The sequence below is a fragment of the Hippopotamus amphibius genome, chromosome 11 (assembly GCF_030028045.1).
Source record: "Hippopotamus amphibius kiboko isolate mHipAmp2 chromosome 11, mHipAmp2.hap2, whole genome shotgun sequence".
Classification (NCBI taxonomy): Eukaryota; Metazoa; Chordata; class Mammalia; order Artiodactyla; family Hippopotamidae; genus Hippopotamus; species Hippopotamus amphibius.
The window spans coordinates 82,484,982-82,509,812 of record NC_080196.1 but is presented as its reverse complement, the minus strand read 5'-3'; the positions used below and the strand labels follow the sequence as shown (position 1 = coordinate 82,509,812).

At 41.3% G+C, this 24,831-nt stretch overlaps 1 protein-coding gene across 2 annotated transcripts in view; it reads right to left on the bottom strand.

Moving 5' to 3' along the window:
* Nucleotides 1-24,831, bottom strand: part of PTPRM (protein tyrosine phosphatase receptor type M) — a 720,054-nt gene that overhangs the window by 421,711 nt on the left and 273,512 nt on the right. For both annotated transcript variants that reach the window (XM_057698229.1, XM_057698230.1), the window contains exons 3-4: nt 21,664-21,935; nt 4,117-4,195 (exon numbers count right to left, since the gene is read on the bottom strand). In XM_057698229.1, coding sequence (XP_057554212.1) covers nt 4,117-4,195; nt 21,664-21,935 — 351 coding nt within the window. The remainder of the gene's footprint in view (nt 1-4,116; nt 4,196-21,663; nt 21,936-24,831) is intronic.

Genomic DNA, 24,831 nt, shown 5'->3' with positions numbered 1-24,831 from the left:
ACAACAGCTCTATTTATTTGCATATACCAGGTGTATTCATTTTCTATGGCTACTATAACAAATGTCTACAAACTTAGCAGCTTAAAACAACATGAATTTATTATCTTACAGTTCTACAGTTAAGAAACTTCAAGCAGGTCTCATCTGGCCAAAATCCAAGTGTCGGCAATGCTTCATTTCTTTCTGGAGGCTCTATTGGACAATCTGCTCCTCTGACCTTCTCAGCTTCTAGAGACCTCCCATACTCCTTAACTTGTTTGTTTGTTTTTTTTTAAAGCTCTTTATTGCAGTATAATTGCTTTACACTGTTGTGCCAGTTTCTGCTGTACACCAAAGTGAATCAGCTGTATTTATACATATATCCTCATATCCCCTCCCTCCCGCGACTCCTTCCCACCCTCCCTATCCCACCCCTCTAAGTCATCACCCATCATTGAGTTGATCTCCCTGTGTTATGCAGCAGCTTCCCACTAGCTATCTATTTTACATTTGGTTGTGTATATGTGTCAGTGCTTTAACATATCATATTCCTCCACGAATGTCCACTCTTCATGGAAACCAGCATAAATATACTCAGGCCTGTTTCTGTGGGTTTCCATTTCCTTATGAGGTGCCCGTGTCACAGAAAACAGACATTAAATATACCTGTACACTTTCCCCCATTAATCTGTCCTTGTCAGTTTAATTTTCAGACCCAGTCAGAGACCCTAAGAGGGTTGAGAAAAACTTTTTCCTCTCCTACACCAATAAAGGAAAAGCATTTGCTAAAACCTAACACTGTTTCATGATTGATTTTTTTTTTTAAAAACACCCAACAAAGTAGGAATAAAAGAGAATGTCCTTCCTGATAATGAGCATCTATGAAAAACCCAAACCCACAGCTAACATCATTCTTAATGGTGAATGGCTGGAAGCTTTCACCTAAGACAGGAACATGACAAGGATGTCTGTTCTTTCCTCTTGTACTCAACATTGTACTGGAGGTTCTAGCCATAGCAATTAGGCAAGAAAAAGGATAAAAGGCACTCAGATTGAAAAATAGGATATAAAACTAACTCGACCTAAAGATGACATGGATCTTGAAAATTCTATGGATCTACAAAAAAAGTTAGAGCTTATAAAAAGTAAGCTCAACAGGGTCTCAAGATACAAGATCAATACACAAAAATCAACTGTGTTTCTTTACACTTGCAATGCACAATCTGAAAATGAAATTAAGAAAACAATTCCATTTATAATAGTATCAAGATAAAACACATCAGAATACATTTAACGAAAGAAGTATAATGAAAGAAGTTTAGTTTGTACCCTGAATACTGCATACTATTGAAGGAACTTTTAGAAGACTCAAGTAAAAGGAAAAACATTCCATGTTCCCATACACTATAAGTGGATGAATTGAATGATATGTGATGTTAAAATGCTACATGGCTTATAAGATATAAAAATACATATCAGCACCAGAGGTAATAATAGTAATACCCAAATATGCATAAGTTACAACCTACTTAAAAACAGGAGATAATATTATGAAGCTGAAGGAAACGCTTTTTCAGTTTCTCCTACTAGGATTATTGAACCAAATTCAAAATATAGTTTTAGCATGCATACCAAATACAAAAATTATCTGTGTTCGTTAGAAGTGATCTGAAGCCACTGCACAGCCATCTCCACATTTCAAGCCGATCCGACATCTTACTGTCACTACGTGAAAATCAATTTTATGAGCAACTGTATACTGTTAACAGAACAGCTACTTTAAAAAAAAATGCCATAATGTCTACTCATAAACCTATATGAATCCAAACAGGAGCCTTTAGAGTGAAGTAAATAAAGTTCAGCAGTTCTGCATCTTTGGGGAAGGCATAGTTTTGGATATGAAATATTTATGCTCCTTCACGATGTAAATTTAACGAGCACCAGCATTTCAAAATAATTGATTGTTATTTGGAAATCTTGATAGGAAACCACTTAGAATACAAACTATAAAGATTTCCATTTTAAGACCAAACGACTGCCTTCTTTAAAAATCTTTATTTGCATGTTTTCCCCATAAACTTAGAGATTCAGGAAAAAATAACTACAGAAAGGCCATCATCAAAACCGTTTAAAGCTCACAGTTCAACACGCTGTTGTAGCATCCATCACCTTGGGACAGAGCCTGTTTTGTGATTCTGTATCTCCTAACAGCAGTTTGCAAAGCCAATTAGGTATCAGCACCGGTATTCTCCAAAGGAGAGATATAACACCATTTCTATGGCTGTAGGCATCTGGGCTTAGAAAGAATGCACAAAACTGCAGGAGACACATTTCAGGACGCCTCTGATAGAAGGAAAAGCATTAAGTCTTTCTCTCTTACTGAAGGCAGTGACTCAAATCCTGCAGGATGGGAGGGGCTACACTTCAGGAGCTATTTTGTTGGCCAGCGGCCACCGCACCTGCACTCAGGGCAGCAGTGACAGCTGCCTTGTGGCAAGGTTTGCTCTGGGACACGGAGTGCTCAGCACATAGTAGGCCTACAGTATTACTGTCTGACTTTTTGTTTCCTGGTAAGATGTGAATCAGAGGCCTTGAACATTCATGCACATTAGAAAATCTCATGGCACTTTTCCGAGCCTGAGGCTATGACTCTGAGGATTTGGCCAAGTTCCAACTCAAGTAATTATATTCTGCTTCCTAAATGTGCCCTGCTGTTCCCATTAGGTACAGCATTGTTCATTTTCTTCCCTTTTCAGAAAAAAAAGTGGCAGAAATTCTTGAACTCACCAATCTTGCTGACAGAAGAAAAGGCCAAGCACCGTGCTACAAAAGTAACGTCTGCCTTAGTAATGAACAAGATGATTACTGAGCTTGAACTTGGAGCACCAGATAAAGACCTCAGAGATCAAAACCCCTCTGGATGGAATCAGATGACGGTGTCATGATAGCCCATCAGATACCAACGACCCAGGCTTCTCTGTAACCACCACAGGGAGTGATCATCGCGCCATCTCTCAATCCAGGCAGTAAAATCAGAAACTCCTGCATGTGTTTGTATTTCTAATATCAGTGTAGATATAATCACTCTCTCATAAATTTGGCTGGGGACCTTTAGCAGAGATCCGGAATCGTCCGAATGAGCCTATCTCGCTTTAATGCTGGGGACCCCAAAAACAAGGCAGGCTGCCATTCCTGGGATGGTCACAGATTTAATGTCTGACAATATCAATTTGGGGCAAGGATATAGAGCAAATCAAACATCCATGTATCGCTGGTGGGCATATAAACTGGTCAGACACTTTTCATAGCAATTTGGCAGCATCTAGTAAAACTAAAAATGTTTTTACCCTACCTCTCAGCAGTTCTGCCTCTAAGAATACACCTTTCCCAAGCTCTCACACACTGCACACAGAGGCACGCAGACATGCGCGTGCATGCAAATACACACACACACACACACACACACACACACACACACACACACACGGATGTTCAGGGCAATGTGTTTGTCATAGAGGAAAACTGGGGTGGGGGAACTAAATGTTTGTAGAAAACAAAATAGAATGTAGGATATTCATATGATACAATCTAATGGATCAACCTAAATATATTAAGTGGGGAAAAAACAATACAGAGTAATTTGTACAGTTCCATACCACTCATTAGAATTTACCAAAGGCAAACATGACTCTCTGACTTTTTATGAACGTGTAATGATTATGGGAAACAGTGCATGTACACACACACACACACATACACATGCGAGCAAGAACATGCACATACACACATGCACACACACAAGTACACGTAAGTACACACAGACACACACATTTGCAGACTTTTGTTTGCTCAGCTCCCAAAACTCTATTCTGGGGTTGGATGTGGCTGTTGGAACATACCAAAGTAGTCTTAGTCCCCATTCCTGATTTTCACTTTAAAGACACTTAGATATGTAAAAATGATACCACACACAATGCACATTTTTTGAACTTCTGGGCTAGCACAGCACCATCCAGAGGCCCATCAGGGACTCTCTGAGCAGGAAGACCTCCCCCAGGTTTTAGTGCCTTCTCTTATCCATAACATAAACACACCCCCAACCACATCCCCACGTGACTGGAAGTTGAGGTCACTTACTACAAGGATGGCCTAGCACCTTCACTTCATCAATAGCGAGGTAGCCTTGATGTCCAGAAGTGATGACTTCGAAAATCACCTGGAAAGTTAAGAAAGGTTTTCATTATTCATTCATTCTGTCAATTTTTATCAAATATTTCCTATATATAAGATGTTTCAACCATTCATTCATGTCTTTCACAAATATTAATGGAATGCCCAATATCCGCCAGTCAATGTTCCAGGTTCTAAAACTACAAAAACAACTAAGACCCAAACCCAGTTTTTCAGGGAGGTGAACAGTGGGGAGCCAGACAGCACCATACTTCATAAAAGGGAGGTGGGGTACTATGGTTAAGCACTGATACTTGAGTCATTTTCCAGAGGTGATAAGATTTAAATTGCTTTAAGATAACATATCTTCTGGTCAACTTCTTTGAGGGGACTCTAGTAGGATGAGACTGAACCACATGGGGCCCTAGGTTTTATACAACTAATATATACAATTAAAATTTTAAAAAGTATTATGAAAGAAGAGGACCGGGTACTAGAAGAATAGACACCAGAGGACCTCCCGTGAGTAGGTGGCGTTTGAGCTGAGAGCTGCAGGTGAATGAGTTGCAGTGTGAAGAGGGTAAGGCACCTTCCGGGGCATGTGCAAAGGCCCTGAGGTGGATATGAAGGTGGCCATGAAGAGGAGAATTGTGATCTACAGCAACAAAGGTCAGCTGGGACCAGGCTCAGAGGCTCTACCCAGGGCAGAGATCCCAGGAAACACAGCATATTAGTAATACAGAGAAGAGACTATGTGAGCTGAAATTCAGATGGCAGAGTATCAGTTAGGAGGAGAACGATATAAAAATCTCTGCAGTGACAAAATCAAGAGGGCTTTATGACTGCTTGATCCTGGGAGAAGCAGGGCATCAGAAGAAGGGCAACACACTTTGAGGTTCTCAGAATGACATTTTGGAGATGGTGGAGCCACTTCAGAGAAACTGAGGCCAAAGGAGAAAAAAAAACCAGTAACAAAGTTATCAATGTTCTTAACATGATTGTGTACAGGTGTCTATTGTCAGGCTAGTGTTAATGATATAAGGTTCACATGACATTATTTTCACCTCCATTTCTACACAGCAGGAAGCTGTCACCAGGGAGACCACAGCTCATGCAACACGAGAAGGATCAGTCTTAACACACAACGCAGCAATTGCACCGATGGAGAAATGAACATTTTCATTCACATAAAAAGCTGCATATGTCAATCCCTATACACTACTATATATAAAATAGATAACTAAGAAGGACATACTGTAGAGCACAGGGAACTCTACTCAGTGCTCTGTAATGGCCTACATAGGAAAAGAATCTAAAAAAGAGTGGATATATGTATATGTATAACTGATTCATTTTGCTGTACACCTGAAGCTAACATAACACTGTAAATCAAGTATACGCCAATAATTTTTTTTTTTAAATCTGCACATGAATGTTTATAGACGTTTTACTTACGACAGCTAGAAACTGGAAATAGTCCAGATGCCGTTCAAATGGTAAATGATTAAAGACACAGCGGTATATCCATAGCATGGGCTACTACTCAGCACTATGGATACACCCAGCTTGGATGAATCTCCAGAAAACTGCACTGAGTGAAAAAGCCCATCACGAAAGATTACACACTACAGGATTCCATTTATATAACATCGTGTAATGTCAACATTTTAGAAATGGAGGACAGATGAGTGGTTGCCAGGGCTCAGGGTTGGAGGGACAAGGAACAGGAGTGGATGGGTATGGTTACAAGAGGAAAACAGGAGCAATCCTTGTGATGCTGGATGTGCTGAGGTCTTGACTGCGGTGATGGAGGCACAAACCTCCCCAGGTAATGACATTGTACAGCTCACAGCAACATCAATCACAGCAATATGGAAGGAACCCGGTGTCCACGGAGGGATGAATGGATAAGCACAACGTGGCATACACATTCTATGGAATATTATTCGATCTTAAAAAGGAAAAAAGATTCTGTTGCATGCTGTGACATGGATGAACCTGGAAGATATGACGCTCAGTGAAAAAAGCCAGTCCTAGAAGGACAAATACTGCATGATTCCACTTACATAGGGTCCCTAGGGTAGTAAATTCAGAGAGACAGAAAGGAGAATGGTGGCTGCCTGGGGCCAGGGGAGGGGAGGGGAAGTTATTGTTTTATGGGTACAGAGTTTCAGTTTTACAAGATGAAAGGGTTCTGGAGGCGGATGGTGGTGATGGTGCCACAAGACTATGAATGTATTTAATACCACTGAATTGTGTGCTTAAAAATGGTTGACAGGAACTTCCCTGGTGGTGCAGTGGTTAAGAATCTGCCTGACAATGCAGCGGACACAGGTCTGAGCCCTGGTCCGGGAAAAGCCCATATGCTGCAGAGCAACTAAGCCCGTGTGCCACAGCTACTGAGCCTGAGTCCACAACTACTGAAGCCCGCATGCCTAGAGCCCGTGCTCCACAACAAGAGAAGCCACTGCACTGTAAAGCCCACGCACTGCAATGAAGAGGAGCCCCCACTTGCCACAACTAGAGAAAGCCCACACGCAGAAGTGAAGACCCAACACAGCCAAAAAATAAAATAAAATTTAAAAAAATGGTTAAGATGATAAATTTTAAGTTATTTGTATTTTATCACAACAAAACAGTGAAAAAAAATTGTACAGCAGTAAGTACACACATATGCATACACAAGTAAAAGTAAAACTGGGGAAACTTGAAAAAGCTCTAGATTTTAACAATGTCAATATCCTGCTTGTGACATTATACTTTTGGTTTGCCAAACGTTACCATTGGAGGAAACTGGGTAAAGTCTACACAGGAAACTATTTTTTTTAACTACCCCATCTGACTCCACAATTATCCCCATAAAAATTTCAATTTTAAAAAAGTAATTATAAGTGATCACTTAGCACATAATATGTTACATATCCTGGACAGAGATTACTCCACTATCTTATTTATTAGTTCACATGAAAATTCTTCAAGGATTCAATATTTCAAGAACAAAGAGATTTAGATACAAAGTAATGGTCCGAAACATGCGATGAGTCTCTGGCGGGTGTAACCTAAAAACCCAATCTTTATGATTCCAAATCACAGTGTTCTCACTACTGCACGTTGCCTGAACAAACACTTCAACCAAAGGACTGCATTATTTATGTTTGTGTGACAGATGCAAGCATGGAGGAAGCAATGAGCAGGACCCCCAATGGAAAAGCTCAGAGGGCTTCCCAGATAGAAGTCATCCCAGAAACACCTGCTATATTAGACGCCCCTGTGCCAGGATGCCTCCAAGCTGAAATACAAAACACACACAGAGAGAGGGGCCCAGCAGGAGAACAGAAAAGAATTAAAGCTTTGTCCTGTTCAGGAGGTTAATACACATTTTTTTCCCACTGATAATACAGAGAAAGGAAGAGATGTGCAGATATTTCTGCAACAGAATCTTGCTAGTTTGTCTTTCAACTGAAGTCAGAGACAGCACAAATGAAGGTGCAGAAAGCAGATGGACACTGAGAACAAGTGGAGGAAAAGTCTTCCCAGGGCTCTCCAGACAGGGCTCCTGGGAAACAGCCACGTTCTGCCTGGCCAGAGGCAGCGTCCCCAGGCAGAGCAGGAACCGGCCAGAGGCTCTGGTCAGGATGGCCACAGCACAGACTGATGCCTGGGACCACTAGTGACCCAAGAACGCCATCGCTCTGGCCATGAAGAGGGTACTTTGAAAGCCAAACCCAGAAGTTCATTCCTCCTTCCTTCCTCCTTCCCTCCCTCTTATTCATTCATGCATCCGGTTCAAGTCTCCACCAAGCGTTTCTCTACTCCAGGCATTGGGAGTACATCATGAATGGAATAGATGAAGATCCCTTTCCTAAGTAGCTTTGTCCTTCTTCTTATGGAAAGTTATACTTTTTCCTTTATCAACTACAAGGGCTGAAGCTTCTCATTAAAATGGAATAATCCTCATTTTTGAAAGGATGTATTAACTCAGAATATAATGTACATATACAGCATGTTCATGTAGAGCTGTTGTTAAAAGTTGACACGTGTAAATTCAATGCACCATATTTAATTTAATCCAACACAGGGCCATGGCCCTACTGGAGAAAAGGAGAGAGAAAGAAAGGAGAGGTAGGAATTAGACACCAGAAAAGCCAGCTTAAAACCTCTGAATCGTTTTTTTCATCCATCACATTAAGAGAACTTATGACCCTCAAAAGACTTATGCTCAAAGATTCTGAGCCTTATTGTCCAAATATTTTTAGAATATTTACTACACGCTCTAGGGGGCAACAAAAAAAGAGAAAATTTTATGAAATTTAAGCTCTAGTTGGAGAGAAAATAAGGAACACAATGAAAACACAGAATGAGATCAGAACAGCCAAAGGACAGATGGGAACCGTATGGAGCTCGAAGGACCACGAACCTTCTCCTCCCCCTCACCTACCAGCCAGGAACTCCCGTGATACACCCGACACAACCTCCAGCCCAACTCCCAGCCTGCTAGAACAAACTTGCCGAGCAAGGACTTACCCAGCGTCCCAACCAGACTAGAGACAGAGCAAGACTCAGCAGGGAGCCAATTCCCCAAGTTTCCCAGCAAGATGACTCGCCAATGAGGCCACAACCAAAGAAGCAAACACAAGTTTATTCCTGAAACTATATTTGCTTCTCTCAGTCTTCCAACCAGAACACCAAGAAGCAAAGAAAGAGAGCATCTGATTACAGATACACTGGAGGCCAAGGGACTGCCCCTTGCCATTAACTAGAGACTTCTGACAGCAAACTTCTGAACGTGGCTGGTTCCAGCACTGACTTAACAGCCAATTGTAGAGACAAAAAGAGGAAAGCAATCTTTATGCATATGTTTGAGGGTCTGTGTCTACACATGTGTACACACTTGCACAAACATTTGGATTTATATAAAATATAGAAATAAAAACTTTATATGACACCTTTAGGTTTTATACATAAGATGGGTAATGTGTTGCAAGTTTGAAGCAATCACTTCAATGTTTCTTTCCAAAATTTGAAGCAAGCTTTTTAAAAGGTCATTTTCCAGGTTTTCTTAGAAATGAAGTAAAATTAAGGGATTTATAAGTACAAATTTTGTTAACCTTTTTCATCAGGTTTATAATTCAACATGTAAATGTTTCAACACATACCACGACTATAAAGTGGGTATGATTTACACCAAAAGTTTGCTACTTTGAAATAACTATGATTAAATGAAGATACTTGAATTTAGGTGCTGTCAGATGATTTTAGGTTGACAACTCTCTTGATTTTACCACCTGATCATTAAAGATAGACTTTGTTTTTTTTCTAATAAACAACAGGGTTAAAACATGCCGTTCAAAGGATGAGGCATATCTTAAATAGGTTTCTTAAAAACAGATTTAAGCATCCCCTGAAAAGTTTTCCTTTTCACGAACTCTTGCAGTCTGGCAAGTTTTCCATTTTGTACTTTTTTCCAGCCAGTGCCCTTAACCAAGAAAGCCTCAGAAGCAGAGATAGTTTTGTCTCTTTTTGTCAAATAAGGGACTACTCTATTGGAAGTACAGGTACTGCTCTAGGGAAATATAACACACGTATGCAGAACTCAGAGGGGGTCATGCCATGGAGATGTCTAAAGATGCCTGCATCCAGGGCCAAAAAGACTGAGGTCAGAGGAAACCACTGACAACACCACCGGAAAGAGAAAAAAGAAAGGTGTGAAAACTGATGTGAGGATGTGGCCATGCTTATTTTTATCAAACAGGATAGAATATACTGAATACCTATATTAGAAGTGAGACTTGGGTCTCTTGAGGGAACCACACCAAATCTTTTCTTTATACAAAATCAATAATTCAAAAAAACATTTATTTATCATACATATCCAAGTCCCAGCTACCTTTCATAATTTTATCTAATTTTTCTCAGTCAGCCGTATGAGGTAGATAATATTAACTCCCTTTCAAGAATGAGCAGTCAGACTCAGTAAGGATAAGTAATTCTTCTGAGGTCATACAATCAGGGTGTAATTCTAGGTCTATTTTCCATCCAAGTCTGGACTTTTTTCATGTTACCCACCTGCCTAATCCAGCAGGTATGAGAGACTATATATGTAGAATACATATAAATATACATGTATGCATGCACATGCACACGCACACACACATATAATATACAACCATGCATACACAATATATATATACACATAGATATATATGACTTTTAATGCATAGATGTATATATGTTCTAAATTCTTTACTTCCAGATTGAAGTAAGAAATGTAATCATCATCTATTTGACCTAGAAACATAGATGCAAGAGACAGTTATATGACACAAGTTTTTTTTTTTTAATTTAATTTATTTATTTATTATTTTTTGGGGGGGTACACCAAGTTCAATCATCTGTTTTTATACACATATCCCCGTATTCCCTCCCTCTCTTGACTCCCCCCCACCCTCCCTCGAGTCCCCCCCACCCTCCCCGTCCCAGTCCTCTAAGGCATCTTCCATCCTCGAGTTGAACTCCCTTTGTTATACAACAACTTCCCACTGGCTATCTATTTTACAGTTGGTAATATATATGTATATGTCTGTGCTAATTAATCAATTAATTTATTGGCTGCATTGGGTCTTCGTTGCTGCACATGGGCTTTCTTTAGTTGCAGCGAGTGGGGGCTGCTCTTTGTTGCAGTGCGAGGGCTCCTCATGGAGGTGGCTTCTCTTGTTGCGGAGCACGGGCTCTAGGTGCGTGGGCTTCAGTAGTTGTGGCACATGGGCTCAATATTTGTGGCACACGGGCTTAGTTGCTCCGTGGCACGTGGGATCTTCCTGGAGCAGGGATGGAACCCATGTCCCCTGCACTGGCAGGTGGATTCTTAACCACGGCACCACCAGGTAAGTCCATATGACAGTTTTAACAATAAATTTTAAGACAAGGGTCAGCAAACTACAGCAAATGGGCCAAATCTACCCCAACCTCTATTTCTGTCTGGCCCACAAACTAAGGGTGGTTTTTATAGTTTTCACTGGTAGGAGGAAATCAAAAGAAGAACATTTTGTGATACATGAGAAGTATATGAAATCCAAATTTCCATGTCCGCAAATAAAGCTTTACTGGAAAGCCGTCACACTCATCCATTTACGGATTGTCTACAGCTATTCTCACACGATCACAGCACAGGCGAGTAGCCCAAAAAGCCTGAAATATTTCCTATTCAGCCTTCTGCTTCAAGAGGAAGCTATCCTGCTTGGCTCACCAACAGGCTGCCATTACTCTGGATAACAATAAAGCACACGTCGATAGAGGCAGTTTGTCATGCTCAAATACAATATGCTTTATACTTCCTGGGGGAGCCTTGGACTCTAGCAACAGCAGGGAGAAAGCCTTCTCCTGGCTTGACTTGTTTCAACTCTATTATATGGGTGCTATCTTAAATGCCCCCGTAACCTTGGAGTATCACTACTGATTTTTTAAACCATAATTGCAATACACTAAAATAAAACCATAGAAACGAGTTACTTGATAGACCTCAAAACACTGTCTTAAAAAAATTAAATTAAAAATGAAAGAAAATCCAGCTCATTAGAAGGCAAATCCTCCATACATAAGCTAAACTACTGAGAATTTATAACACTTTTATATTCCAACCTGACTCTCAGATCTCATTCCACACAATGTTCTTTGGCATTGGCTCGACTGCAGCTAAATGTTTTTATTTGTTTTTACCAAAACACATACAATTTTAGGAAAAACGTCTTTGCCCTCTAGCCTAATCTAAGCTGTGATTATTTGAAAAGTTGAAAGCTGAAGTGGGGGATGGGTGGGACGGAATCACAGAGCCATACTACCTTACTCTGGAATAATTTTCACAACACACAGAATTTAATCTTCTATCCCCCGTTTTTCTTGGCGGGGGGGGGGGGGGGGGCAGCAGGATGTGGCAAAGAGAAGCTCTGCCTTTCAGTGTCCCCTCTCCTGCCACTGACAAGTGTCCCTATCCGAGTCTAGATGTGCCATGTTTGTCAGTTTTTTGTGCCTTTTATTGGCGATGTTGCTATTTAAGACGGCCCTCAACATAACGCTGAAACTCTGTCTTGTGTGGCCAAGTGCAAGAAGGCTGTGCCGTGTCTTACAGAGAAAACACGTGTGTTAAACAAGCTTCCTTCAGGCCTGAGTGTAGTGCTCTTGACCAAGTTCAACGTTAAGAATCCATGATATACATTAAATAAGGCGTCTTTACAGAAACACACATAAACCATGGCTATGTATTCATAGGTTGATGAAAATCTTGTGACCAGAGGCTCTCATCTTGGGACTAACGCCCTATTTCCCGCAGTTTTATTCTAAACATCACGGTGATGTTTAGAACAAAACTGTCCTATTAGTGTGTTTGGATTCACACTGAGACCTACTTCTACCAAAGTTCTTGGCCGTTGGAGGGACCAATGCTCATTTTTGCTGCTGGTTCCAGATATTATTGGCAGACATGCATGTAAAGACATGTCGACTAGAGAGAATCTATATTCATTCAATCACCCAACAACTAACATCTCAGAGACGAGATGTTGCAGCCCCATTGTCTTTGGAGCCCTGGGCAAAAGCCATTGGCTTTCAGGTGGGAAATAACTGGTTAAACCACTGACTAGTGCTGTTCTGTTTGCTCATGAAAAGTCATCTCCTGCCAAACAGGAGACGGGAAGAAGTTTAACACTGCAGCATCCCCAATGCTCCTGCGTCAGTGAGGAATTAGCTTTCCATGCCACCACTTTCCCCTGACACATGTGAGCAAAGCAAAGATGTCAGCTCATCGACTCAGACACTCCCCACGGAAGACGGGCTGGTGGAAACCTTCTGTCAGTCCCCTAGAACAAAGGGGATTCCGTGGCATCTGTCTGTCCTCCCACAAAGAACCTCGTAGTTCCTTTCTGGTTTTGGTTTAAATGAAAAGCTAACATGGCTCATATTCACAAAAACTGCTGTTTTTTCTCCAAATAAATTAAATTAAAAAAACATAGAAAAAGAAAAGTTTCTGTAATGGTGAAGAGCCAAAGCAAAACCACAAATGACAGACCTTACCAAATCAGGAACAAAGCACTGAAACCTCTGTTTATATGCACGTTATCAGTGTAAAGTTAAAACCTGCTTTCTCCACGTTAAAGGCATTCGAGGCATAAGATTCACGATGGAGCTAATTATTGGCCATTTGTTTTGCCATTTAGGATATTCTGAAATGACTTCATCTGTTTTTTTTCTACCAATAAACACAACTTTCTTCACTTTTCTTTGTGTTTTCCGTTTCCCTTTTGAAAAGAAGTAGTGTTCTCTTCCAGTCTTTTCTAATCATGGCTCAAATGCCCACTCTATAAAATGAGACATGTAAGAAAATTAAGGCAGAGGGAAAAAAATAGGAAAGTGATAAGGAAAAGAGCTGAGAAGCAAGAAGCAACGGACCACAGAGAAGTGGAAGATGTTCACCCAGAAGAAAGACCTGTCCTCGATCATCACATAACAGGTACAAACTGAGACGGGAACTCAGAGATGTGGTAAGCTTTTCAAAATAAATAAATAAAATATCTTTGAAGATACGAAACCATCACGTGAATCCCTCTGCCTCCTGAATGCAGCTCTGAGTCTCTAGTAAAGTGACAGCCTCTTATGTGTCCACCGATTTCTTAAAACTCATCTTTTTAAATTACAAAACGTAGAGGACAGGGGTACCTGCTTAGAATAGCTTTCCTGCTTGTATTTCACTGCCATGTCTAATTCCCCGCGTCCACCTAGAGGGACGAAGCCATTTGATTGTCTTGCTCGTGGTATGAAGCAGTTCAATGGTCATGCACTTGGAACAATGGCCATAAGCTAAGGAATTTATGGAGTCAGGGAGTGTTCTCTTTTTCCATCAGTACATATCAGGATTTCCCAACTATGCTCCAGGTAACACTAGACTCAAGAGATGCTCTGCTAAAGCTCAAATGGATGTCCGTGCTCCAGCCAGGCACCTGCACCTGCCACGTGTCACCCAAGGAGATGCAGAAAAACACTCCTGGGCTCTGAAATGCCTGGCAGTACAGAATGTGCTCCACTTCACTAAAATCAGTGTTTCTTCCCATCTGGTTGACTGGTGTCTTTTAACCTTCCCTGGAACACTGTTTGGAAAACACTCACCCACGCAGATCTTAAACACTGTTCCTGAGTAGCAAATGCCTGCTGAGCTGCTGCCACTCAGTGTGACTTATGTGACCCTCTAGTAAAATAAGTGGGCTGAAGGACAGACCAGTGAAGAAACAGAGCTGCCATGCAGGAGTCCAGATGGAAGCGTGATGGGAAGAGGTGGGAAAGATCACCTGTCTCCTATTCCCGCAACCCCTTATCCACCAGGAGAGATGGCAGACGGGTAAAGGGTAAACCTTGGCTTAGCCTCCCCCGAAATGCTGGCTCCTTGGTGAGCTCAGTGCACAGAGAATTGAGAGCAGGGATCCACTTCTCCTCTACTCCTAGGCCCTTCAGTGCACCTGAGGGATGTGCGTTTACAGAAGGCTCTGGAGCAATCAGAAGACCGGCATCTTCCCTGCCTTTACCTTCCCATCCCTCTTGTCACTGCCCACTGCCTGGCACAGCCCCTTTATTGAGGGGCCTGGGGGAGGGATTTCAAGGCCACCTGTGCATTTTTTCCTTTTCAAAGCAACCATCTGTATTAAAGATCACTGCCCTCCTGGCATCTGACAGGACTCAGAATCACTGTATCCAAAAGCAGGGAGAGGGACTTCCCTGGTGGTGCGGTGGTTAAGAATCTGCCTGCCAATGCAGGGGACACGGGATCCCTGGGCCAGGAAGATCCCATATGCCGCAGAGCAACTGAGCCCATGCACCGCAACTACTGAGCCTGTGCTCTAGAGGCCACAAGTCACAACTACTGAGCCCACATGCCACAACTACTGAAGCCCATGCACCTAGAGCCCATGCTCCACAACAAGAGAAGCCACTGCACTGAGAAGCCCACTCGCTGCAACAAAGAGTAGCCCCCGCTCACCACAATTAGAAAAAGCCCGTGCACAGCAACAAAGACCCAACACAGCCAATAAATAAATAAATAACATTTTTTTTAAAAAAGCAGGGAGAAAGGCAGTAAGTGTGGGGTTCCAGGGGCGTCTCTGGGTGCACGCCGGGGGAGGAACCAGGGAGGCCTCTGGAAACTTGCGGGTGGGCAAGAGGAGTGAGGAGGTGGGAGAAACAGAACCAAAGTGAAATATTTTCTTAATCAGCACAATAAAGCAACATGGTGCTTGTGAGAGGAAAATGCTATTCTTAAAATGGCAAAAAGTCAGTGTCTAAATCAAAGGAAGCAGGTGTTACAGCCCAAGTGCCCTGGTGAAGGCAGGTCGCCCGTACTTACACTGCTACCCAACAGAGGGTCAGGTTCTATGTCACAGCAGTTAGGACAAACACTAATTAAGGACTGAAACATGTGTTAATCACCAAATACTTGATGATTTATGTGTTAACGAACAGTAATTAACCTGCAATTAGCTGTATCCCATGCAAATTACCACTGTGATGTATACCTGCAGAATATTATTTTCCCATAAATAGGAAAAGCTCCAAAAAACAACTATGTGGCAAGAACACTATACTCTGCTAAGAAACATTTTCAAACTCTCCACATGCTAATATAGATCATGTTAGCAGAAAGATTATAAAAACAAAGAGATTCCCAAGAGAACCAACTATGTTTATCCCAAGCACACAGGGCGGTGGTGTTTAGTTGCACTGAAAACCTCCCCAACCCAACAACTTGCAAGACTCAGAGTCTGACCAACATGAGAAACGACTCAGTATGTTGCAGCCAAAGATGAGAGAGAAATGGACATTCTTGACAAAAGCATGTGAGGATCAGAGACAGGACAGACAGAAGGAGCCCAGCCCAGCACCCTGTTCCCAACCACTCCCCCAGCACCTGCTCCCCAGGTGTAGGCAGAGCTCTCAGAGCAGCAGGAGAGCAGTTCCAGGGCTAACATGCTAGAATGTTGTGGTGGGAAAGCCCTTGGTTCATCCCGTTTCACCCACTGTTGCAATGAAAGATTTGTCCTAGAACCCTTTTTCATTGCATACCTTCTGCCACTGCACCAAACACACTTAAGGAGTGACTTAGCAGGAGAAAGCACTCAGCTATTACCTGCTTCCCTTTTTTCTGTTTTCCACAAATCTGAATCTCCGTAAACTACCACCATTTTTTGAGAGGCTAGCACATCCACAATGTGCTTTTCCTTTCCTCTTCACGCCCTGCCCTGTCTTTATATTTAGTCCTGTAATTAGGAAGGCTCAGTAAGTTTAAGCTGCCCAAGTTTATAAGTAAACAGAACATATTCAAATCCAGTTCTGTGTGATACAAAGCATACGTCCTTTTACTCCACTGTGATACAGCCCATTGTCAAGCAATATTATTAGTATGAAATCCCTTTAAAAGACTTAATTCATCAATCAATTCATTAGATCAAAACTACTTTAAAAATGTGAAAAAGCATCTTATAAAAGTACTACGTGAATATAAAATATTTTAATATACTAGTATTTCAAGCATGTGTTCACTCTACCTTAATTTTTTAGATATCTATCACAGCCTAAGTACTAATGGGATGTCTGGGGAAGCACAATTCCTGTGCAGTGAGAGAGGGTCTCTCAAAGGTATCACTTCCTTTAAATGTCCATGTCCTATTATCTTGTCCTCAGCTTTTGGTCCCAGAAACAGCCTATTTGTATTCTAAGAATGCATCTTTTGGATATTGACTTTTATGAACTATGTTCACAAAAGAAAATGTCACAAGGATGCACGCACATGTGATACCAGAAAAATAATTTTGTGTATTTTGCAATTAGAAATATAATAGGCACCCAAAGCAGAAGCACATCCTCAGGCTCGTACAAAACTCCTTATGGAGAAATCTATCTGGGAAATTGATTCAAAAGCAGATGGTTTCTGCAGGAGTCAGGTTTTTACAAACACCAGGATATGACAGCCACTACCTTAGTAAGGGTGTGCTCGCCCCATGGGTGCAGCAGGGAAGCCCCCCGCCCCCACCCTGCATTCAGTGCTGCCTGAACGCAGACAACTGCTTTTCCTAGCTTTTTCTGTGATCATCTTCAGCTCAGCTGAGGTCTTGGACCAGGGGGTGGAAACTGGGTTTTCCTTCCTTTCCACCTGTGAATACAATGTATCTTTCTCATGCCAACCAGAACCTCATTCAAGTCTTACATAGTGATTTTAAGGGCTGTCTCAGCACTTGGAAAGGTTCCTGCTGACATTTCTCTTGTATTATCCACTGAGTGCCATTTACCCAACAGTTTATATTACTTTTAGGGTAGTGACTTCACTATGTTTACTGCCCAGCAGATAAAGAGGTAAAAGGAGGAAAGTAGGACCCTAACTATGCTTTAAAATGTGAAAGGCTGAGGCTTGGTTACACTGCTCCGGAATTAAATGAACAAATGCATTTTCAGTGGATCCAGATACTTAACAGACTTTGATCACCAGGTTTGGAAACGCTTAGCAACAGTGGTTTAAAGAATCTCTGCAAATCCACCTTTAAACCCAGAGTATGAAGCTATGAATCACCCAGTGAACCAAAAAGCTATAATGAGAATTATGTTCCAGTTGAATATGGTAAACCATGTACCTCTGAGCACTGTAAGAGGTCACAGTGGGGAGCAGCAAAATATTTTATTCAGAATAGCCCAAGAAAGGAAGAATTCACTGACGATGACAATGGCCGTATCTACAGGATCGCCTTACTTTCAATATACAGTTGACCCTTGAACAATATGGGTTTGAACTTTGTGGGTCTACTTATATGTGGATTTTTTCAATAAATACATTGGAAAGTTTTGGAGATTTGCAACAATTTGAAAAAACTCGCAGACAAACTGCATGGCCCAGAAATATTGAAAAAATTAAAGAAAAAGTTAGATATGTCATGAATGCATGAAATACATGTAGATACTAGTCTCTCTTTACATAGGCACAAGGTGAGTGATATTTAATATAAAATGAACGTGTTTATTTTCTTACTGTTTTACAACTTTGCTTTCAAAGAATTTCATTACTGTACAGTACGCCTCTCTCTCTAGTAACTGAAGAAATTGTCTATCAGCCTATCATCAATGTAGGTTTTTTTCTTTTAAATGTAGCTATGTTTCCAGTACTGTATTATGAATAGGCTGTAATACTGTGTGGCATAAAAATTTGATGATGATTCATTCAGACTAGGCTACCATGAAGCAATTGTATGGATGAAACTAGGCAACCGTAAAGCAATCATATTGCTACTTTTTTGTTATCAGTGCATGAATTGTTACAACTGTAAATATATATAAATTTACTTTTCACCTTATCTTTTCATTATTGGTATCTCATGTTAGAAACACATATAACACCTACGGTGTTTGTATCATATAAGACACTGTTGATGTAGGTACTGACGGATGATTCATCTTGTAAACAGATGATGTAAATTTAACATATCAATAAATATAACAGAGTACCATAAATGTATTTTCTCTTCCTTATGATCTTCTTAATAACATTTTCTCTTCTCCAGCTTACTTGATTATAAGAATATAGTATATAATACACATAACACACAAAATATGTGCTAACTGACTTTTTACGTTATTGATGAGACTTCCGGTCAGCAGTGGGGTATCAGTGGTTAACTCTGGGGGGAGTCAAAAGTTATACGAGGATTTTCAACTGTGTGGGGGGTCAGCACCCTTAAGCCCCACACTGTTCAAGGGCCAACTGTAGGTTGTTAATTCCTTTTGAAAGGCAGATCTCCTGAGATTGTTGATCAATTAAATGACCCCTTTAATTCTGACTATCTGAGCCAGGTGTGTTCAAGGCTATCATGGGCTGAATGCTGTGTCCCCTTCAAGTTCACATGTTGAAGCCCTAACCCCCATGGTGTTGGAACTTGGAGCTGGAGCATCAGAGAGGTGATTAGGCTTAGATGAGGTCATGAGGGTGGAGCCCCTGAAATGGGATTAGTGCCCTTACAAGAAGAGGAAGAGAGACCAGGGCTCTCTCCACTGCACACATGGGGAGGATATCTGAGAACACAGCAAGAAGACCAGAAGGTGGCCTCCAAAAGCCAGGGAGGGGGCGCTTAACAAGAATGGAATCTGAGGGCCCCTTGGTCTTTTGGACTTCTCAGCCTCCAGAACTGAGAAATAAAGGTCTGTTGTTTAAGCCACCCAGTCTGTGAGGTTTTTGTTTTTGTTTTTGTTTGGTCACAGCAGCTCGAGCTAAGACAAAGGCAAAATAAAAACTGAAGATCTGGATTCTAACCAGTGGCAAAACTAAACCAATGCACCATGCTCTGCCGGCTGTGGAGGGTCCCACGAGGGCTCACTCCTAGAGGTTTTGGGTGGGCACTGCTAAGGGGAAAGAGAAGAAGATCAGGGCAAACGTGAGCAGGATGGACCTTCTAATCTTGTCTAGATGCCTGGAGACCAAGGAAGAGTCCAGTGCAGGTTCTAGAGGGGAACTAGCTAGGCCTTCTCTGCTGTGGGAAGGTCTCCTCCAAAAGGAGTTTCTAAAGACACAGCCTCTTAGCCTAGTCCATCATGCACAGCCTTCTGAAGCCTACCCTGCTACTTAGGACAGAAACCCACTTCCTTTGCTTCCATTTTAATCCTGCTATATTTTTGAATTATACCCCTGACTGGTGATCAATACATTTATAAAAAAGAAGGATATTCATTAAGTAGGACATTTCCCCTCTGGAATAAAAACTACTTTTTACTCTTTGTTTGCTTCATATGTAAAAACAGCACATGTACATTGGGGGAAATTTAGACTATGACAGATGACAGAAAGAAAAAATTCAAGCCACTAGCTGGGGAGATACTACTTATTAATATATTTATTTCACCACATAGTTTAATTATACATATATGTATATTAGTACATATATATGTATCTAATTTAAAATTGAGTTAAAACATACTGCTTTATGACTTTATACCAGTTTTATCCACTTAAGAACATAAGCTTAGATACATCATGAAGTGATCTTTCATAACATTATACTTAATGGTTTTGCAAAATGAATTTTTGTATTGAGGTAGCATACATTACCTCATCCTCTATTGTTAGAAATGTAATACTGTTCCTGATTTTTCATTATTATAAATACACTGCCATGAATATCCTTGTAGCTAATTATTTGCAACCACTCTTCATTATTTCCTTAGGATGAACTCCTAACAGTAGATTGTTAAAATTAGACCTATCTAAATTTTTAACACTTTTAAAATGTATTGCCCAAGTGCAAGCTGACAGGATTTTAACAATTTATATGTGTACTAACAGAGCTTTTTACTACACCTCCATTTCCATTCAAGAGATGCTTAAATACCAGAAATTGTTGCAGGTACAAGGGTACAAAGATAAATTAAACATGAAAATTACAGTCCATTTATTCCCATGATCAAATTCAGGGACAGGGGAACCAGGATTGACAAATCTTCCCTAATAAACAGCAGGCCTGCACAGTGGGTTCCTGGGTGCCAATCGTGCCACTCAGATGACACACAGCCCTTAAGAAGACCCAGTCTTTCCTCCCTGGGTCTAGACAAGCACCTCAATTAACCATGAGAGATGATCTCGGATACATGTTTCCCTTGGCTTCTGAGTGAGTCAAAGAAATTAAGAAAGAGAAAAGCAAAATACCGTAATCCTCTTAACATCCTCTTAGCTTGTAATTAACTGTGTTCTTAATATGAAGTTATTTTCAAAGAGGCTGTAGACACAAGGAGAAAGCACACCCAATGCTATCATCACTAATTTTCCACCTTTGACCTCGGGTCAGGATGTTCTTGGGGCACAGGCCTTCTCCGAGAAGATGGACATGCCAGCAGCACCTCCTTGGTACCACTTCCTAACTGCCCCTGGACTGCACCCTTCAGTTCCTTTAAATGCCCACTCCAGGTGAGCAATGTGGTCTCAATAGAACATCCCACATAGCAGCTGCTCTATGACAAGGACTCGGTCTACATGGCATTTTCCTCCCATTGCTGACGCGGTGGGAGCAGGGCCCTGCATCTCACCAGCTGACCTCCACGTGGGCTCACTTCCTAGTGACCCATGACTCCTGAGATCCACTCACGGAAGAAGAGGCTTTTTCTTCTACAATCAGTGCTGGGTCCCCCTAGGTCAGATATGGCTACTTAACATAGAGAGTAAAACATCCTTGCAGACAGCACTTCCTGCCTTGCTGCAGGTTGCTGCTTTTATTTTCTTAAATAGATACATCCATAAGCAAGTCTGAATGGTGCTTTCTACTCATTTCTCAAGGTAATATACAAACAAAGCCTAATATATTCTCTATCCAATAGTATAAGCTTCCTTACCTTGGCCTAAAAATATCAACACTTCTTACATATTCTCTGATTAGACTAATATAAAAACAATTTGTATTTTCAAAAGTTAGAGGAGGTATCAAAACAGGAAATGAAAAATAAAGGGCATACCTGATAAAAGTTAGGCCAGAAAGTACTGATGGCCAGCTCTGCCCTGTTCCATGTACGGTTGGGGTCTCCGGATATATTCCAAATAGGGTTCCCCAAAGGCCCGTTATTGACCTTCACGTAGACGTTCAGGTACCCGGGAGCAGAATTACTCTTGCTGGATACAAAGTAGTGAAAATCAATGCAGTGGGTGTCATTTTCCTTGAGCTGAGGTAAGAGGAGGTGGGTTCTCTGTCCCTCAGATCTCCCAGATGTGTTCACCAACATGAAGGAACCTGGAAAAGAAAACCAAAGGACGGTCACAACCTGAAACATTACTTTCTGGTCATTTCTGAAAAGCCACCATCATTTCCACAGGTGGACGCTGCACTTACACACGTCTGATCTTGGCTTTGAAAGTCCCACCTCTTTCACACCTTTTCTTCCCCAAAGTGCTCTCAAGATCAGTGGACGGCAAATTCCCTTGATGTCACTGCAATCAGTCTCCTAAATAACAGGAATGTGTGTGGTTTGCAGATCTGCACTGGTCAATCTGGTGGTCACCAGCCACGTGCAGTTTTTTTTAATTAATTAAAATTCTATAATATTGAGTCATATTTTAGATTCCACATATAAGTGATATCACATGGTATTTGTCTTTCTCTGTATGACTTACTTCACTTAGTATGATAATCTCTAGTTGCATCCATGTTGCTGCAAATGGCATTATTTCGTTCTTTTTTATGGCTGAGTAGTATTCCATTGTGTGTGTGTATCACATCTTTTTTACCCATTCATATGTTGATGGACATGTAGGTTGTTTCCATGTCTTGGCTATTGTGAAGAGTGCTGCTATGAACATAGGGATGCATGTATCTTTTTGAATTACAGTTTTGTCCGGATATATGCCCAGGAGTGGAATTGCTGGATCACATTGGGGAGGGATGGACTGGGAGCCTGGGGCTGGTAGATGAAAACTATTACATGTAGAATGGATAAACAATGAGGTCCTACTATATAATAGAGCACAGGGAACTATACTCAAAATCCTGGGATAAACCATAATGGAAAAGAATGCTGAGTCTCTTTTCTGTGCAGCAGAAATGAACACAACATTGTAAATTGACTATACTTCAATACAAAAATAAAAGATGAATTAAAAAAAACAACATTCAGCACCTGGATAAAAAAAATTCTATAATATTGAAAGTTTAGGTCTTCAGCCACACGAGCCACATTTCAGGCACTCAATAGCCACATGGGGCTAGTTGGTACCATGAGGGGTTGCACAGATATTGAGTTTTTCCATCATCTCTGAACAACACTATTCTATAATGGTACCACCACTGAGTACCATTGGTACCACCACTGAGTACCATTCTCTAAGATTCTCATATAATCTAGAGAAAGGGAACAGATTGGTCTGGTTAGTGGAACCATAAAAAGCGTATAGACCCGATGATGCTCTTGGTCATCAACACAACATGATTCTTTTTACAGAGCAGCACCACCGCCCCTCCCCCACAGCTGACAACTGGCTTCTCCTTGACCCATGACAGAGTCTACTGATCAATGGTTGTCCCCATGAAGCATGGTCATTCACAGAAGACTCTGTGAGCTCCTTGTTTTCATCTTTTCATCGGGGGCACGAGTCCACCAGTGAATGCTAAAGAGCTTCCAGACGGATTTGAGCTTCCTAGACACCTTGACATCAACCAAGGGTTGTGTCACTTGGACCTTCTCCATGTCTAAGATCACCAGAAATGGCAACTAAAATGATACAAATTGTATATATCACATAAAGAAAGGTAAAAGCAAGACGGTCTAAGATGAACGGGAAAACAGGTCATCTTTAACAGGTCTTCTTTAACAGAGAGAAAAAGATGTGTTGAAATTCTGAGGGCGAAGTACAACTCCATTTGGAAAATACAGATGAAAGAAAAATACTACTCAGGGCGTCTGGACTCACAGTTTCTACTGGGCAAAGAGGCTATTACCCTCCGTTGAACATGCCTTTAAAAACTCCCCTCATTGTGAACCATAATGACCATGGCCATCACCTCAGGGAGGTGTGTGTAAGCATGTCGGTGGGTATATATAGTTTAGTAAACACCCACACATATCTTTAAAGATACACACACAACCCTAGAAAAGGTGTGGAATTTTTTTCTCGTCTACAAGCTGTGATTTCCTAAATAGCAAAGTGAGAAGACTACCTTTCCCAGAGAATTATTAGGAGGACTAAAGAAGAACCAGGAATGTAGATATATCCTTCCTAAATTACCAGATATTGTTAAGGGCTCAATACGACAAAACGTTTGCTTCTGGCTGTCATCTCTCAGGGCCCCTTCATGAGATGAGCGCAACGTTTATGCCATTTAAGAAAAATAGGAACTGAGTCATGGAGGTTAGGAAGCAATTTATCCAGGTTTCAGGATGTGTCCGTGGCGAAATCAGAACTTGGAGCCTCTGGGTTTCCAGCCTGTTACTCATCCCGCTACACTCCAATAACCTCACGTTTCTTCGTGTGCCCTTTGAGCACATATGGAGAGAACAGACCCCTTCACGACAGTGAAGGAAAATTAAGTGAGCTATTTGAAAATACAGCAATTTTTCAAGAGATGAATGTTATGCACCTGGAAATATGAAAGCCAAGCCACAAGGGAAGGGTTATTGGTGGAACATATATTTCAGTAATAAGGAAGAACTGCAAATGTGACTTAAGAAAGAGTTGAGGACAAGAGAGAGGGAGTATGCGTCAAGAAAGTATCACTGAAATGATCTGGGTTAGTTATATTCTACAAAACGTGGGGAAAAAAAAGCTTTTCAAAATACACAGGGCTGACCAACCCCATCACAAACCCAAAGTGGGCTGTGGATGTCTATAACATGAGTTAACAATTGTACTTTGTTGCTCTTAGTAAAATATAAGCAGAGTTACTCCACATTCATTTGGGGCTCTGGCATCTGCAACATAGTTGCAATGTAGAATATTCCCTGATGGGGCTAAGGTATGACTTGGCCTTGAAGTCAACTCTGAATCACCAAAACCTTTAGTATTGTCACACTGCCAAGAATATTATTTCTTGGAGTGTTTTCATCACTTAAACTTAGGCGACCAGAGGTGTTAAACATGGCGATACGCAAAGGAGGGCAAAAGTAGGTTCCTGTCTCCTGGGAAGTCTAGTTTGG